We start from the raw sequence: 15,097 nt of genomic DNA, 5'->3' as shown, positions 1-15,097 counted from the left end.
TCATATTCCCATCGCTTCTGGTTCTAGGTTCTCAAGCCATCCACAAGTCCATTCCCTCTTCCATGTGGCAGTCCTTCAGACACTTCAAGACAGTAAGCAAGTCTTCTTCACTTCGTCATTCCTCCTCTAGGCTAACCATCCCTGGGTCCTGCAACCCATCTTCCTATGTCTTGATCAAAGATTTAGAGATGGGAGGACCTTAGAAGTCACTGAGTTTATCTTTACTTATTTTACAGACAAAGAAACCAAGACCTAGAGAAATCATATGACTTGCTCAAAACATATCAATAGTTAACTGGCAGAAAAGGACTATAACAGAAAAAATGCTGCCCACCTCCAGAGAGAGAACTGATGAACCCTGAGTGCAAACTGAAGTATAATTTTCTCACTTTCTTTTTCTTGCTTTTTTTGGAATCATGGCTTAAGTGGAAATGTTTTGCATGATTTCACATGTATAATTAATATCATATTGCTTTCCTTCTCAGTGGGTGTGGAAGAGGGTGGGAAGGAAAGAGAGAATCTGGAGCTCAAACTTTAAAAAGAAAAGAATATTAAAAATAAATAATTAAACAATTTTAAAAGGATCATCATATGAAAAAATAGTTGACAATTAGAGATAACGTTCAAACCTGGGTCTTACAACTCAAAACCATTGTACTATAGAGGGGCTATCCCAAGGCTCTTTGCTATTCATGAGTTGCCATAGCTGAATAAGTGATCGATTAGTGGTCAGCTCCCAGTGATATGCTTCACTGCAGCTAGTCAGGCTGTGCATCCAAAGACAAATAGCCTGTCACTGGGCCCATAAAGCACTTCCATCATGGTTAATCCTACCAGAGCTTGCATTCCACCAGCAAAGTTTTTGAGAACCAAGGATCTTCACCATGTCACAATAAGGCATTAGAACATGGAGGTAGGTTTAAAGCTGGAGTTTAAAAGTATAGAATAAACACTTGTGCTATGAGAAGGACCAAACTAATATATCAGAAATTTGGGAAAGGAGGAAAATTAATCACACTGAGTAAACTGTAGTGCTGATAATGCCCATGTTTACAAGAAGCAGTAAATTCTATCAGCCTAGGTTGGTGATCCCACCATCTCAGGTGGGTTATCTATCATCAGATAATGTCTTTACATTTGTCTTTGCGATCTTTGGAAACATGCTGCATGTAAACAAACATTCCATTTAGATGTCATCCATTTAAAATCACTATATAATAGGAAAAAAACCATTGGTAGTAACAAATAATTTGGGGGGTGGGGTTAGCCCTAGATTAGCCCTTTGTAAGCATACATGGTGGGGCAGCTAGGTGGCTCAGTGGATGGAGTACCCAGACTGGAGACAAGATGACTCAGCTTCCTGAATTCAAATCTGGCCTCAAACACTTACCCTATGTGACCTTGGGCAAATCACTTAACCCTGTTTTCCTCAGTTCCCTCATCTGTAAAATGAGCTGGAGAAGGAAATGGCAAACCACACTAGTATCTTTGCTAAGAAAACCCCAAATGGGGCCACAAAGAGTTGGACACAATTGAAATAAGTGAACAACAACAGAAAATACATAAGTGGTATGTGTTCTCACACATACCATTCCCAAGTATGTTGAGAAGATGCCACAGTAAATATTATTATGTACCCGCCATCCCTCCAATTCCAAACCAGCCATCAGTCTTAGAATAAATGCCCTCCTGAGCCCCTATCACCCAACACCAGAATCTTGGGGTTGGACTGAATCTGGCTAAAAATGAGACTGCCTCAAATATACCCCACCCTGATATAATCAACCTGGCCCCAAGAGTCCACCAACCCTTGTCTTGACGATGAGGCTGGACCATTAAAATTTAAACTCCTTGAGGGCAGGGAACTTTTTTATTTGGGGGGGGGAGAGGTCTTTCTATCCCTCAATGCTTAAAGGAGTGTCTGGTACATAATATTTAATAAATACTTATTAACTGATTATTGACCAGGGCTTGGACATCCTTTTAGCTACTATGCACATACTACTCCCATCCCACTTTCTACCTTTTGCAGGGGCTAATAATCAAATAAACTTTGTCTTGGCTACTACAAAAGCCATCACAATCTGTTGTCTTCCTCTAGTTCTACACAGATCTCTATGATTTTGAATAGTAGGCTGCCTAAGAACAATTTGTTTCCATGACCATCACTCTCTGCTCCCACTTACCCATCCATTTAAGTCCCATCATTCTAGGGTCCTTACCCTACCCTACTTCTTCACAATGCCTGATGGATGCTCTATCCCATTGTTAACAAACTACCCTTCATATAGTCTTGTAACTTCCTTCCAGAATGTATACTCTGATTACATTTTGCATTTATTTGTATGTGTACATGCTGTTTCCATCTTTGGTAGATGATAAGCGGGTAGGGGCTCCATTTTTAAATTTCGTTTTTGTATTTCCAGCATCTAGTCCGATGCCTGGCACATAATTGGCTTCCTAAATTTAATTAATTAATTAATTTAATAATTTAATTCATTTAATTAGAAGTTTTTCATAGATTTATTAAATTAAAATTTTTTCATAGATTAAGATAGATCCTAAAATGGCAACAACTTGCCAAGAATAAAGATGAAGGAACCCAAGAAAGAAAGGTAGTGGTGGTGACATGGGAGAAGATATTCGGTGGCTGTGGCTTTCACCCCTCCTTACCTATCTCTGCGTCAGGGTATTCATTACCAGGTGCGGATATACAGAAGTCTATCCAGAGCAGACATACAGACTATACCACAGCTGGAGGAGTAAGTCAGTCAATCAAAATGCATTTATTCACTGCCTACTAGGTTCTAGGCAGTATAATAAGCATTTAGTATACAAAGAAACGTAGCAGACAATCCCTCTTCTCAAGGGAGAGATGATATGCAAACAACTATATACAAATACAGGAGATAGGTGGTGCAGAGGATATTTCAAATCTGACCTCACTCACTAGCTGTGTGACCCTGGGCGAGTCACTTAACCCTATTTGCCTCAGTTTCCTCACCTGTAAAACAAACTGGGAAAAGGAAATGGTCAAGAAAACTCTAAATGGGGTCAGGAAGAGTTGGACAAGACTGAAATGACTGAACAACAACATAAACAAACAAGATGTATACAAAATAAATGAGAGATAATCAGGGGCAGGAAGCCATTAGCATTAAAGGGGATTGGAAAAGATTTTTAGTAAAAGATGGGATTTTACCTGAGACTTGAAGAAAGCCAGGGAAGCCAGGAGGCAGAAATGGGGAGGGAGAATTTCACTAATGATAAAGCTGTGGTTGGATCCAATCTAGAGCTGCATATCTAATTTGTACTTGCAGAGTCTCCCAATTCTTGCACCCTAGAGAATGGATGTTGGGTGGCAGGTGCTGAAGCCCTTCTGGGCCAGCCTTCTAGATATCTCCAATAAGAGGCATCTTTCTGTAATAATGTTCCCTCCAGTTCCCACCGAGACATGAGTCCACCCTGACGTGCAGACAGCTTCAAACTGTACACACATTCTTCCAAGACAACTCATTTAAAATGGTTATGGAAAGGAGGAAAGGTTACTAAATGTCTTTCAGATTCCCAGCCTGATTTACTTAAGTCTCTGAGAAAGGAGTTTTCTTTTTTTTTCATAGCCAGACAACCAATTTTCAAACACATTCCATACCTTCTCTTTTTTCTAAGATGACTAGGAGGCACAGAGGATAGACTGTGGGGCATGGAAAACTCATCTTCCTGAGTTCAAATCTGACCTCAGACACTTCCTAACCATGTGACCCTGGGCAAGTCACTTAATCCTGTTTGCCTCAGTTTCCTCATCTGTAAAATGAATTGGAGAAGGAAATGGCAAACCACTCCAATATCTTTGCCCAAGAAAACCCCAAATGGAGTCATGGAGAGTCAGACATGACTGAAAATCGACTGAACTGAACCTTTATTTTAGAGACGTAGTTGGGGAGGGATATGGAGATATTGCAGATGAAAAAACTGAGACCAAAAAGAAGTAAGCTACTACCATACTTGGGTCACCCATTCACTAACAGCTGGATCTGTTTGAATCAAACTGGTGGATGCCTGAGCAGGCTAATGAGGTTGTACCAGATCTGACTCTAGGCCCCTAATGTTCTGGGCTGGAGTTCACTTAGCCTCCTTGCCTTCTCTACGAGAGCAAGGGTTTACAAACATCAGCACAGAATGGCTGCAACAAAGCAGAGAAGTCAACAGAATTCCCCCTTCTTGGTTGATTCTGTAGCCCCAGGGTAAGGGAAAGGAGTGGAGGGAGGGGGGAAGCCTCTGGAAAAGCTGAAGTCAGCTGTCTGAGTGACTGAGTCAGCACACTCAAGACCAGACCAGCTCTTGGGAAACAAGTTTCTCTCCCACAAAAACCCCAAAAAGAACAACAGCTCAGAAACCTCAAACCTGATACAAACAATTCCAGACAGAGAGTTCTAAGCTAACCACTGGCGCCAAGGAACTGAAGCCTCCAACTCTGGGTATTCATCAGCACCCACACCCCACTTAATACAGGCTCCCTGATACTTCCAGAGGCCACCAGCTGACACCTGAGTGTCAACAATGTGCTAAGTGCTGCACATGCACAATGATGAGAACCACACGGGAACAAGAGAGAACTGACAACAAAGTGTTTTTGTAATTACTCTGGGCTTGTACTATCAAGTCTTAAAACTCCAGTGGATCAACACTGACTTTGCCCAATAGTATGCTGCCTTTTTTTTTTTTTTTAAAAAAAAGAGAAAAGCTGATGGGAAAGGTGCAAATATTAGATTCTGGCAACCTGGATAAATGTTCCCCTTCTCAGGGAGTCCCATGGATCCAGTGTGAACTGACATGGGATAGGGATAGCCACTTGTCATCGTGTATACCTCTGATCTTAGAGCAGGGAAGCTCTGAGTTCAAATTACACCTTTGAACCAGATCAGATACTTTTCACAATTGCAATGTTCTCTTTCTCTCTTCCCTTCCTCTCCCTTCTTCTTCTTCTCTCATCTGCCCTTTCCTCTGCCTTCTCCCTTGTCTTTTCCTTTCCCCTTCCTCTTCCCTCCCTGTCTTTGTTTCTCTCTGTGCGTCTTTGTCTCTATCTCTCTCTGTCTCCTGTCTCTCTCTCTCCCCTGCCCACCTCCTACACCTATATATAAGAATTTTTTTAAATTTAAAAATGAAGACATCATACCTCAAAAAGCTGTGTTACCATAAGCCAGACTCATTATTTAACCCTTCTAAACTTGTTTCTTCATCTATAAATCAGAATGATAAGTTCTTCAGACTCTGGCTCACAGGGTTTCTGAGATTCAAATGAGATACCATATGCAAAGCACTCTGCAAAATTTAAAGCCCATAGATAGATATCAGCTATTAATCTTTATTGCACTGAACCTGTTCCAGGTAGAATGGATGGATCCCCTGGCTTTAGGACCTTATGAGGAACAGGCATATTTGGCATTCATTTTTCAAGATCTGACCAACTTCAGCTATCACAGACAGTGTCAGTAGTTTTGAACTTGGGGCAGCCAGTGGGCTATAAGATCTTACTGGCTCAGCTCCAAGGTAGCCCGCCCATACTTCTGGGTAGAGCACATTTTCCACATCCAGATTAAAAAACTTGCCCATATTTATACTCAAGACAACCTCAGTGGACATTCACATTCCTAGAAATGCTTTCCTCTCAAGAATATCAAGATTCTTGACTCTGTGGTCAAAGAACCTAGGTTCAAATTCTACCTCTGACCAAGTCACTTTATACCCCTGAATATCAATTACCTCATCCCTAAAATGAGAAGATTGAATCAGAAGACCTTTGAGGGCCCCTACGGCCCTAGATCTATGCCCCTATGATTCTTCAGGGGGTTCTGAATAGCTGCAGCCCTTTTCAAATCTTTTAAAAATGTCTGACTCTTGTCACATGATGGGGGAAGGAAGAGGGGAGGAAGAGGAGAATCCAAGTGTTCTTTTTCATAGCAAACCTAAACAAGTAAGAGTGCCCGCTTGGAGTATCATGTGTCACTGGGTCTAGAAGTCCTAGCCAACCCCACATACTTCCGTTACACCATGACAGGCGTGGCTTTCCCAATGCCACAGGATTGTCTGAGTATAGGAAGGAGGAGCTGGATAAAAACGAGGGCAGCAGCCCCCAGTGTCTGGAGCAGGGGAAGACGCCGGTGAAATTCTGCAAAACAAAACAGTAGCTTCAAAAGCACCAAGGGTTCTAAGGTTTGCAGGCAGCATATCCAAACACAATGGCTTCCCTCAATATATTCTCAAGTCCAAAACTAAAAGAGAGTTTTCCTTTTACAAAGTAAAAGAAAGGTTTCCCTACCAAGCGCCACTGAGACATCTCTGTGTCTCAGGTGGCTTTCTTCTGTTCCTGGGCTCCAAGACCCAGGGAGAACCCTAGGAATTGGGGAATGGGGGGGGGGGGAATCATGCAACATGTACAAAACCAGAATTCCCAGAATTCCTCAGGATTCTTCCTGGCATTTTCCCACTCTCTCTGTGGGAATGTTATAAGGCCTAGAGAGACCATAGGATTTAGAGGAGATAAGAAACATAGAACCTATCTTCCAACCCAACCTTTGCATTTTACACATGAGGAAACTGAGGCCTAGGGATACTCACCGAGTTGCTCAAGTGGTACAACTAGTAGGTAGGAGAGCCAGGAAGGGAAATCTAGTCCTGACTACAAACCCAGGGCTCTTTCTAATATACTACTAATTCTGTGTTAAAACATTTTGTAAAATATGTCACTATAAACATAGAAGTTGTTACTATCATTGCTACAAGAAAGAGAAGAATTCAATTCTAACTCAAGTATATTTTCCTATATCTTTTTCAAAAACATTTTAATGCTTAATATCTACTCCAGGTCTTCCTAGGGATTTAAGTACAGGGCCAAAGGGCAATTAGGTGATAGAGTAGATAGAGTACCAGACCTGGAATCAGGAAGACTCAAACTTCCTGAGTTCAAATGTGACCTCAGACACTTCCTAGTAGTGTGACCTTGGGTAAGTCACTTAACCTTGTTTGCTTCACTTTCCTCATTTGTAAAATGAGCTGGAGAAGGAAATGGCAAACCACCCAAATATTTCTTTCAAGAAAACCCCCAAAGGGGTCAAGATTGAAACAATTGAACAAACTCCAAAGGAATGGAGAACACTCCAGAACTATTCAAAGATCAGAGACTTAGAGCTGGACTGAATCTTATAGATCATTGAGCTCAGCAGCACTTCTTCGTCACTCCCCATTTTTTTTGCTTAAGAAACTGAGGCCCAGACAAGTAAAAAGAACTTGTCCATGACCACATAGTAAGTGACAGGGTCAAGATTTGAACCCAGGTCTTTTGATATCAAATCCAGCATTCTTTTCATTGCAGCATGCAGCCTCCTCAGAAAGGAGGATCTTCTCATGACATTCTATGCAAGGAAGCCTGCTTTATGAAAGCAATTGTCCTGGATCCTCTTTATAATGCTGTGATGTACTGCTCTCTGTGACAGAATGGAAGGAGGACTGGATTGGGACTTAGAAGGCTTGGCTGATAATGTGTGTGACCTTGGGTAAGTCATTTGGTTTGTCTGGGCCTATACTCTCATCTATAACATAAAGGGGTCAAACTGACCCCTTTATGTTATAGATGAGAGTCTACGTTATAGATGTTATAGTCTTGTCATAGATGAGAAGTGATGTCTAAAGCCCATTCTATTTCTAAAAAGCCATGAAGGAGTAACGTTTAGTTTTACCACATTAGTTGGGGAGGAAATCAGCTGATTTTCCTTGTGGTGGTAAAGAATCAGAATGTCAAAGAATGCCCATCACTAAGGGAATGACTGAACAAGTTAAGGCATGTGTGCATAACACATGCTTAATAAATGTTTATTGATTGGTTGATTGATTGATGAATGTGATGGAATATCATGGTGCTGAAAGAGACGATGAAGGGGATGGCAGCAGAGAAACCTGGAAAGATTGGTGTGAACTGAGGCAGAGTGAAGCAGTCAATGTGGGAATCTGTTTTGCTTTGACTATACATGTTTGTAATGGGTTTTGTTTTTCTTGCTTTCTCAGTGGAGGTGGGGGTTGTGGGAGGGATACTTATGAACCTGAAAATAAAATCAAATAATTTGTTAAAAAAAAAAAAAGTCATCATCTGTACACTTAAATAAGTGTAGTTTTTGCGTGGTTCTCTCATATCCCTATTTCTTAAATCTCCCAACCACAGTTTGTTTCAGGGACCAGAAAAAGTCATGGCCCCATACCTACAGGAAGCAGGGATGGTATGATTAACCGAAAACACAAATGGGCCCAAGTCCTCATTTCAGCCAAGGGCATGAGAAGCAGTGAGAAGATAGAGAGAAGGCAGCTCTCTGGGTTCAAATTCCACACCTAATACACACAGACTAGGCAAGGATCTCAGGACCCCAGGCAACCGTCTAAGACTAAGTTACAGAACAGACACTGCTCTGCATGGACAGTTGTAAGGGTGGCTAAGTGTTGCAGTAGATAAAGTGCTTGGTCTAGAGTCAAGAGGACCTGAGTTCAAATCTGGCCTCAGACACTTACTAACTGTATGACCCTGGGCAAGTCACTTAACCCTGTTTGCCTCAGTTTCCTCATCTCTAAAATGAAGGAAATGGGAAAGCACTCCAGTATCTTTACCAAGAAAAGCCCAAATTGAGTCATGAAGAGTTGTTCACAACTGACCAACGATAACCGAGCACAGTGAACATAGTAGGCCCTTCATAACTGCTCATTGACTGACCCACAACATTACCAATAGGTTCTCTGAGTGTGTGTCTCCTCTTTCTGATCTGACTCCTTACTTCTCTTCTCAGTCAGCAGGCTCAAGAAGTCACACATTGGAAAGGCACATCTGGGCCAAGAGTTACATAAGCAAACCACTACTTGTAAAGCACTAGGCATTCTCAGTACTGAGAATTTCCCTTCATTCTGAGGAATAGCTATTTCTTTACTCCCAAACCACACCATGCACCATGACCTAGACTTACTTCCTAAATGATCAGGATTTCTCAGTTTCTGTTCTATACTCCCACACTCATATGTCCCCAGGCTTTTTGGATATGTTGGTTAATAGAGCTGAACTGTTTTCAGACAGTGTGGAACAGTGGATATGAGAAAGACCTGGATTCCAAACCTACATCAGATATACAGTAACTTGTATAACTCTGGACTGGTCACTTCACAGCTCTGTGCCTCAGTGTCCCCTGGGCTTAGTGGCCTTCATGGTCCTGTCTAGCTATAAATTTATGCTCCTGTGATTTCTCCTCTCTTTTCTATTTTTGTTTGTTTGTTTTAAGGGATATCCCTATGGAAGGCAGAGAAAGGAGGGGAACATTGGGAAATATAGGTGACATAGAGCAGTAAAATTTAACTTTAATTTTTAAAAAGTTGCTCCACATCCACTATTTTTGCCAAAACTATATTTTTTCTTATTCCTCATAAAACAAAGGACTCTCTCCTTAGAGATGTATTTATCTTTATATATTTATATATATATTACATATATATCTTTATATATTTGAAGGATTGTCTTTTATAAGACAATATAAGGGAAATAAATTTGTTCTGCTGTTCTTGTATGCTGCAAGGAGACAGCTAGGTAGTTCAGTGGATAGAGAGCTGGGCCTAGAGTCAGGAAAACCTGAACTTAAATATGGCCTCAGACACTCATTAGCTATGTGAAAATGGACTTAATCAAGAGTCTATAATAAGGTCCCTTCCCTTTCCCTTCCCTCCTCCTTCTCATGTGTGTGTGTGCGTGTGTGTGTGTGTATACTTTCCAACAACTTGAGCCATCCAGCAACAGATTAATAATAATGACCTCCTTGTCACTGGTGGTGCTCAAAGACCCGCTTTCAGGGATGCAATAGATGACATTCTTATGTTGAATGGTTGTTGTTGTGTTTGTCCTTCATCTTTGAAGACGACCGTGCCATCAGAGAAATGATGACATGACTTACGCTTGACTTTGATTTGAGTGAGGGAGGGCTGTGCAGGTCACCAGCCTCACTTCTCCTCCTGAGCCATCTGAATCTAGTGACCAGATATTCATCAGGATGACTGGGGATGGCCCAGGATGCAGTGGGGGGACCTTGGCCTTTTCAGGTGCTCACTTAGAGGGAAGTAACACCCATTGAGTGAACAGGCCTCTTTAAGAAGTAGTCAGGGAATGACCCTTTCAAGGAGCAAAAGAAAAAAATAACTAAAACTGTTACTATTGATAATCATTCTAAGGAAGCCATTCAATTAGACCTCGCAAATTCCATCCCAATTTTAAGCCCCTGTTATCTATTTCTTCTAAATTATCCCCTTGGATGACTAGAACAATAGGCACCAATTAAATGTTCACTATTTAATTCTGTCTTCCCTGAGGAAAGCAGCCATGGTGGAAACTCCCAGCAGCCTGCCACTACCTGCATCTCTGAGACAAGGAAACCCATATTATTCTATATCTGTAGCTGGAAGGAACTTCTTTGGACACTATGTAGCCCAACTCCCTCATTTTACAGATGAGGAAATTGAGGCCCAAGGAGTTAAGTGTTTTGCCTAAGGTCAAGAAGGTAATAAATGCTGGAGGCAGGATTTGAACCAGGCCCACTGTTCTTTCCACTATATCATTTTGCCTTCCCAGGAGGGAAGTAAGCAGGTTTGATGGCTTGAGGAGGAGCACCCATCTCTGCAAAGGCATCCAACAGCACCTAGGGTGGTGGGACATATATTTAGGCAGCTGCATTCCCACCTTTGAGGGCTTAAGCAAAGCAGAGGTCCTTCCCTGTCACATACCTACCTGAACAGAGGACTCCTTTGTTTCTGGCACAGGAAAAGTTGTCACACTCGCAGAAGGGTCCATAGATCTTCCCAAACTCACTCTCGTAGCAGGAGCACTGGTTGCAGCTGCATTCCCCCCGCCCACTGCACAGGGGCTTGCCCTCCATCTCCCGACACAGATTTTGGTAGAGGTCCCGGTTCTCTCCCTCCTGACACTCACACCTGGAGCCCAGGTAGCTTGGGTAGCACTCGCATGTGCCACAGGTGTAGGTCCCATTCCCGCTGCACCGGGGGCTGTCCTGCTCAGTCCTATTGGTGCAGTTGCATAAGCAGTTGTAGGTCACCACGAGCTCCAAGGTGTCCCGGAATCCAACAGGCCTCAGGGTGAACGTGTGCACAGTGTCTTTGGAAGGGCAACTTCGGGCTTCTACAGAGACCTCAAATGATACCTGGGTAGGTAAGAAGAGAGAAAATGTACAATGACTCTAACATGATAAACAGGAAAAGCAATAAAACAAAAGAGAATGCTGAATAATTATAATGAGCCCAGACAAAGAGAGGAGAAAATGCACCTTTCTCCTTTGGCCAAAGAAGTGGGGGACTACAGATGTAGAATACTGTATACTTTGTCAGACATAGACTATCTGGAGTTCAGGAGGTGACCTGTTCAGGACCAAGTGACAAGTTCAGGACCAAGACTGGAGAATTTGAGTCCTTCAGACCACATGTGGTCTTCTAGGTGCTCAAGTATAGCCTTTTGACTGAATCCAAATTTTATGAAACAAGTTTCCTGCCAAGAAGGGAAGTAGAAGGTTGGGGCCCAGAGGCTCTTCTGTTAAATTTGGATTCAGTCCAAAGACCACACTTAAGGACCTAGAAGGCCATATGTGACCTGAAGGCCTCAAATTCTCCACTCTTGGTCCCTCTGGAGGAAGGGTTTGCTGAATTGTTATTTTTGTTCTTTTAATACCACTGTTACAAATGAGGATTCCATGGTTGGGAGATAGTAGAGGAAATCTGATTTCATAAAAACAAAAGCCATCAAGAAAACTTAAAAAAAATAAAATTGGGATTGAATTGATCCTCTGATTTCATTGCTATAGGGAACTGTAGATGAGAAAATTACTCTTCCAAGGCAGATGGGCACATACTCTGTAATTTATATGTAAATGTATACAATTTATGTTTTCACCTGGGACACTAAGTGGGTAAGTGACCTGTCCACAGGCACACTGCCAGTATATGTGGGAGGCACAGACAAAATAAAAAAGTCTTTGTCCTTGGGGAACATTAAATCTCCTAAAAGTTGGCATTGGAAATTATCCTGAGAGTAACTTAATGGAGGAGATGCGGTGGCATGGGACTGTGGAGGGAGGACACTGGGCTGAGAGGAAGAAGCTCCTGACACAGCATTGACCTTGGCAAGTCACTTTGCCATTTCCAGGTCTTAGTTTCCTCACATGTAAAATTGGGGTCTTAGATTAGTCCAAGGATTCTTACTCTTTTCTACATCATGGACTCCTCTGGCAGTCTAGGGAAGCCTTTTTTGGAGGGGTGGGTGTTGTGGGGTTGGTGTGGTAGAACAGCGTATTTTCCTATATCTCTTACAAGTATATTAGAGTGCTTCTCTGAGTGGGAACAGTTCACTTCTAATTTGGAGGGAAAGCTAAACCCATGCAGGGCTGGCAACAGTGAAGCAGAAAAGGAAGAGGGAGCTTTCAGTGATGTGATCTACAGCACCACATTTACTCATCTTAGAAGAGATTGGCAGCTGACAGATTTCATCAGTAGTTCCCAATTCACATTTAAAAGAAGAGGTTTTAGACTGGTTCTATTATACATGCTAAACTCATACTTTTCTTGGAGGCTTTGGATGCAGGAGCTTTGACTTTGTTGTCTTCTGTTTGCATGTTTTGGTCTTCCTTGTCATCAAAATAAAATTCTATAGTCTGATTCTTTTCTTGGCTTTAGGGTAGTTGGAGGGACTATATATAGAGACAGAGGGCACAGGATGAGTTGAATATGAAGGGATGATATCTAAAAAAATAAAATTAAGGGGTGAGAGAGGAATACATTGGAAGAAGGAGAAAGGGAGAAATAGAATGGGGTAAATTATTTCTCACACAAAAAGAGGCAAGGAAAAGCTTTTTCAGTGGAGGAGAAGAAGGGGAGGTGATAGGGAAAGAGTGAACCTCACTCTCATCAGATTTGGTTTAAGGATGGAATAACATGCACATTCAACTTGGTATGAAAATCTATCTTACACTACAGGAAAGTAGGGGGGAAGGGGCTAAGTATGGGTGGGGGAATCATAGAAGGGAGGATAAAAGGGAGAAGGGGGTAATTAGAAGTAAACATTTTTGAGGAGGGACAGGGTCAAAATAGGAAATAGAATAAATGGGGGAGGCAGGATAGGATGGAGGGAAATATAGTTAGTCTTTCATAACATGACTGTTATGGAAGTGTTTTGCATGGCTATACATGTGTAACCTATATGATATTGCTTGTCTTCTCAATGGTTGTGGGTAGGCAGGGAGGAAGGGAGAGAAGTTGCAACTCAAAGTTTTAAAAACAAATGTTAAAAATTGTTTTCACATGCAACTGGGAAATAAGACGTACACGCAATGAGGTATAGAAATCTTTCTTGTCCTACAAGAAAATAGAGGGGAAGGGGGTAAGAGAAGGGAGGGGTCTGATAGAAGGGAGGGTAGATTAGGTAGAAGGGGTAATCAGAATGTATGCTGTCTTGGGGTGGGTGGAGGGGAGAGATGGGGAGAAAATTTGGAACTCAAAATCTTGTGGAAGTGTTGAAAACTAAAAGACAAATAAATTTTTAAAAACCCCAGAAATCAGAGAAAGTCAACATACAAGAATATATGCCAGAGATGGCAGAGTCAAGATGTCAGAAAGTCACAAATGCCCAATCTCCCCCTAAAACTCTCCTACAAAATGACCACAGAAAATACTAAATCAAATTCTGAGCAGGAAAGCTAACAAAAGTTACAGTGTGTAATTTTTCTAGTCCAGAGCAACCTCAGCAAGACAAAGGTGTTTGCAGACACTGGGGTAGAGGTTTGGCTGGGTGTGTAGAGGCACCAGCTGTGGGGTTGCCCAATATACAAGGATGGTAAAGGAACTCAAAACCTGGTCAGAAGGATTCCAGGGGACCCCTGTGCTAGCATTGGGCACAGGATTGGGTGGAAAGGAATAGTTGTGGTCACGAGGGAGCAGGGACCCTACCTATATAAGAACCAATACACAGATCAGAAGAGCAGTGACCAGACCTCTCCCTGGATCACACCACCTTGGAAACACAGAGTCCCAGATCAAGCTACAGAAAGAAACTCAGGATAGCCATCTCCCCTACCAGAGGTTAGCAGAGCCCAATTCTAATATCAAGTCCAAAGTCAAGAAATAAGTTGGAAAAATGAGCAAACAATCAAAAACAATAACCTGAGCATAAAAAGATTTTATGGAGATAGGAAAGCTCAAGACACAGATTCCTAAGACAATGACTTGAAAACATCTGCAAACAAAGTCTAAAAGAAAAATGTGGATCAGACACAAACCCAACAAGAATCACTAAAAGAACTAAAGAAAGAGATGAAAAAAGAGAGCAAATGAATGACTTTAAAAATCAAATAAGAGCAGCAGAAGAAAAATCAAGGTAAGAAATGAGAGCTACCCCAGAATATGTAGCAGAAAATATAGATTGAAGGAACTCTTCTATTGAAAGTGAGATATCTAAGCTTAACCAAGACAGAAAGAGTCCCAAATTTCACTCAAGGGAAAATCTCTACTAAAGCAAGTTAAAGAAGGGATAGGATAGAGACTGCCAGCTATACTCCTGTCAGTTTTTTCCAAGAGTCTGTCTTCCTTTAGCAACTTTAAGTGATGTTGGCATTGCACATCTTCTCTCATGAAGCCAGAAGCTAAAAGAAACTCAGATCTCTTCCCTTTCCTGCTCTTGCCAACTCTGCCCAACCCTAATGTAGATGGAGGGGGAATGAATAAACAGTCTCCACCAATGAGGAGAAAGTCTCATACAACTGGCCTTTTAAATCAAGAGTTACATTTCAAAAGCAAGTTCTTAAATGTTAGCTCAAGAAGTCCTAAAATTTAGCTAATCTTTAAGGGCCCTTCCATCTCTAAAATCCCACTGTAGTTGGCTCAGGGAAGGGAATAAAAAACTGGAGAAAGAAAATGGAAAAACACATTTGCCCTTCTTCCTTAGTGTTTTGTTTTGTTTTTGTTTTTACAATTTGGTTTCTTTCTATGTTCAAATAAAGTGACCTCCTTTAGAAAACATCCAGAA

The 15,097-nt window shown here is 41.7% G+C and overlaps 1 protein-coding gene across 1 annotated transcript in view; it reads right to left on the bottom strand.

The window, feature by feature from the left end:
• The window catches only part of ITGB5 (integrin subunit beta 5), a 207,611-nt gene that overhangs the window by 43,602 nt on the left and 148,912 nt on the right, over positions 1-15,097 (bottom strand). The window contains exon 10 of the mRNA XM_072616713.1: positions 10,802-11,231. Within this exon, the coding sequence (XP_072472814.1) occupies positions 10,802-11,231 (430 nt within the window). The remainder of the gene's footprint in view (positions 1-10,801; positions 11,232-15,097) is intronic.

This window comes from Notamacropus eugenii, chromosome 5, assembly GCF_028372415.1.
Source record: "Notamacropus eugenii isolate mMacEug1 chromosome 5, mMacEug1.pri_v2, whole genome shotgun sequence".
NCBI lineage: Eukaryota > Metazoa > Chordata > Mammalia > Diprotodontia > Macropodidae > Notamacropus > Notamacropus eugenii.
The sequence above is the reverse complement of the archived record's forward strand: the minus strand, read 5'-3'. Positions and strand labels throughout refer to the sequence as shown.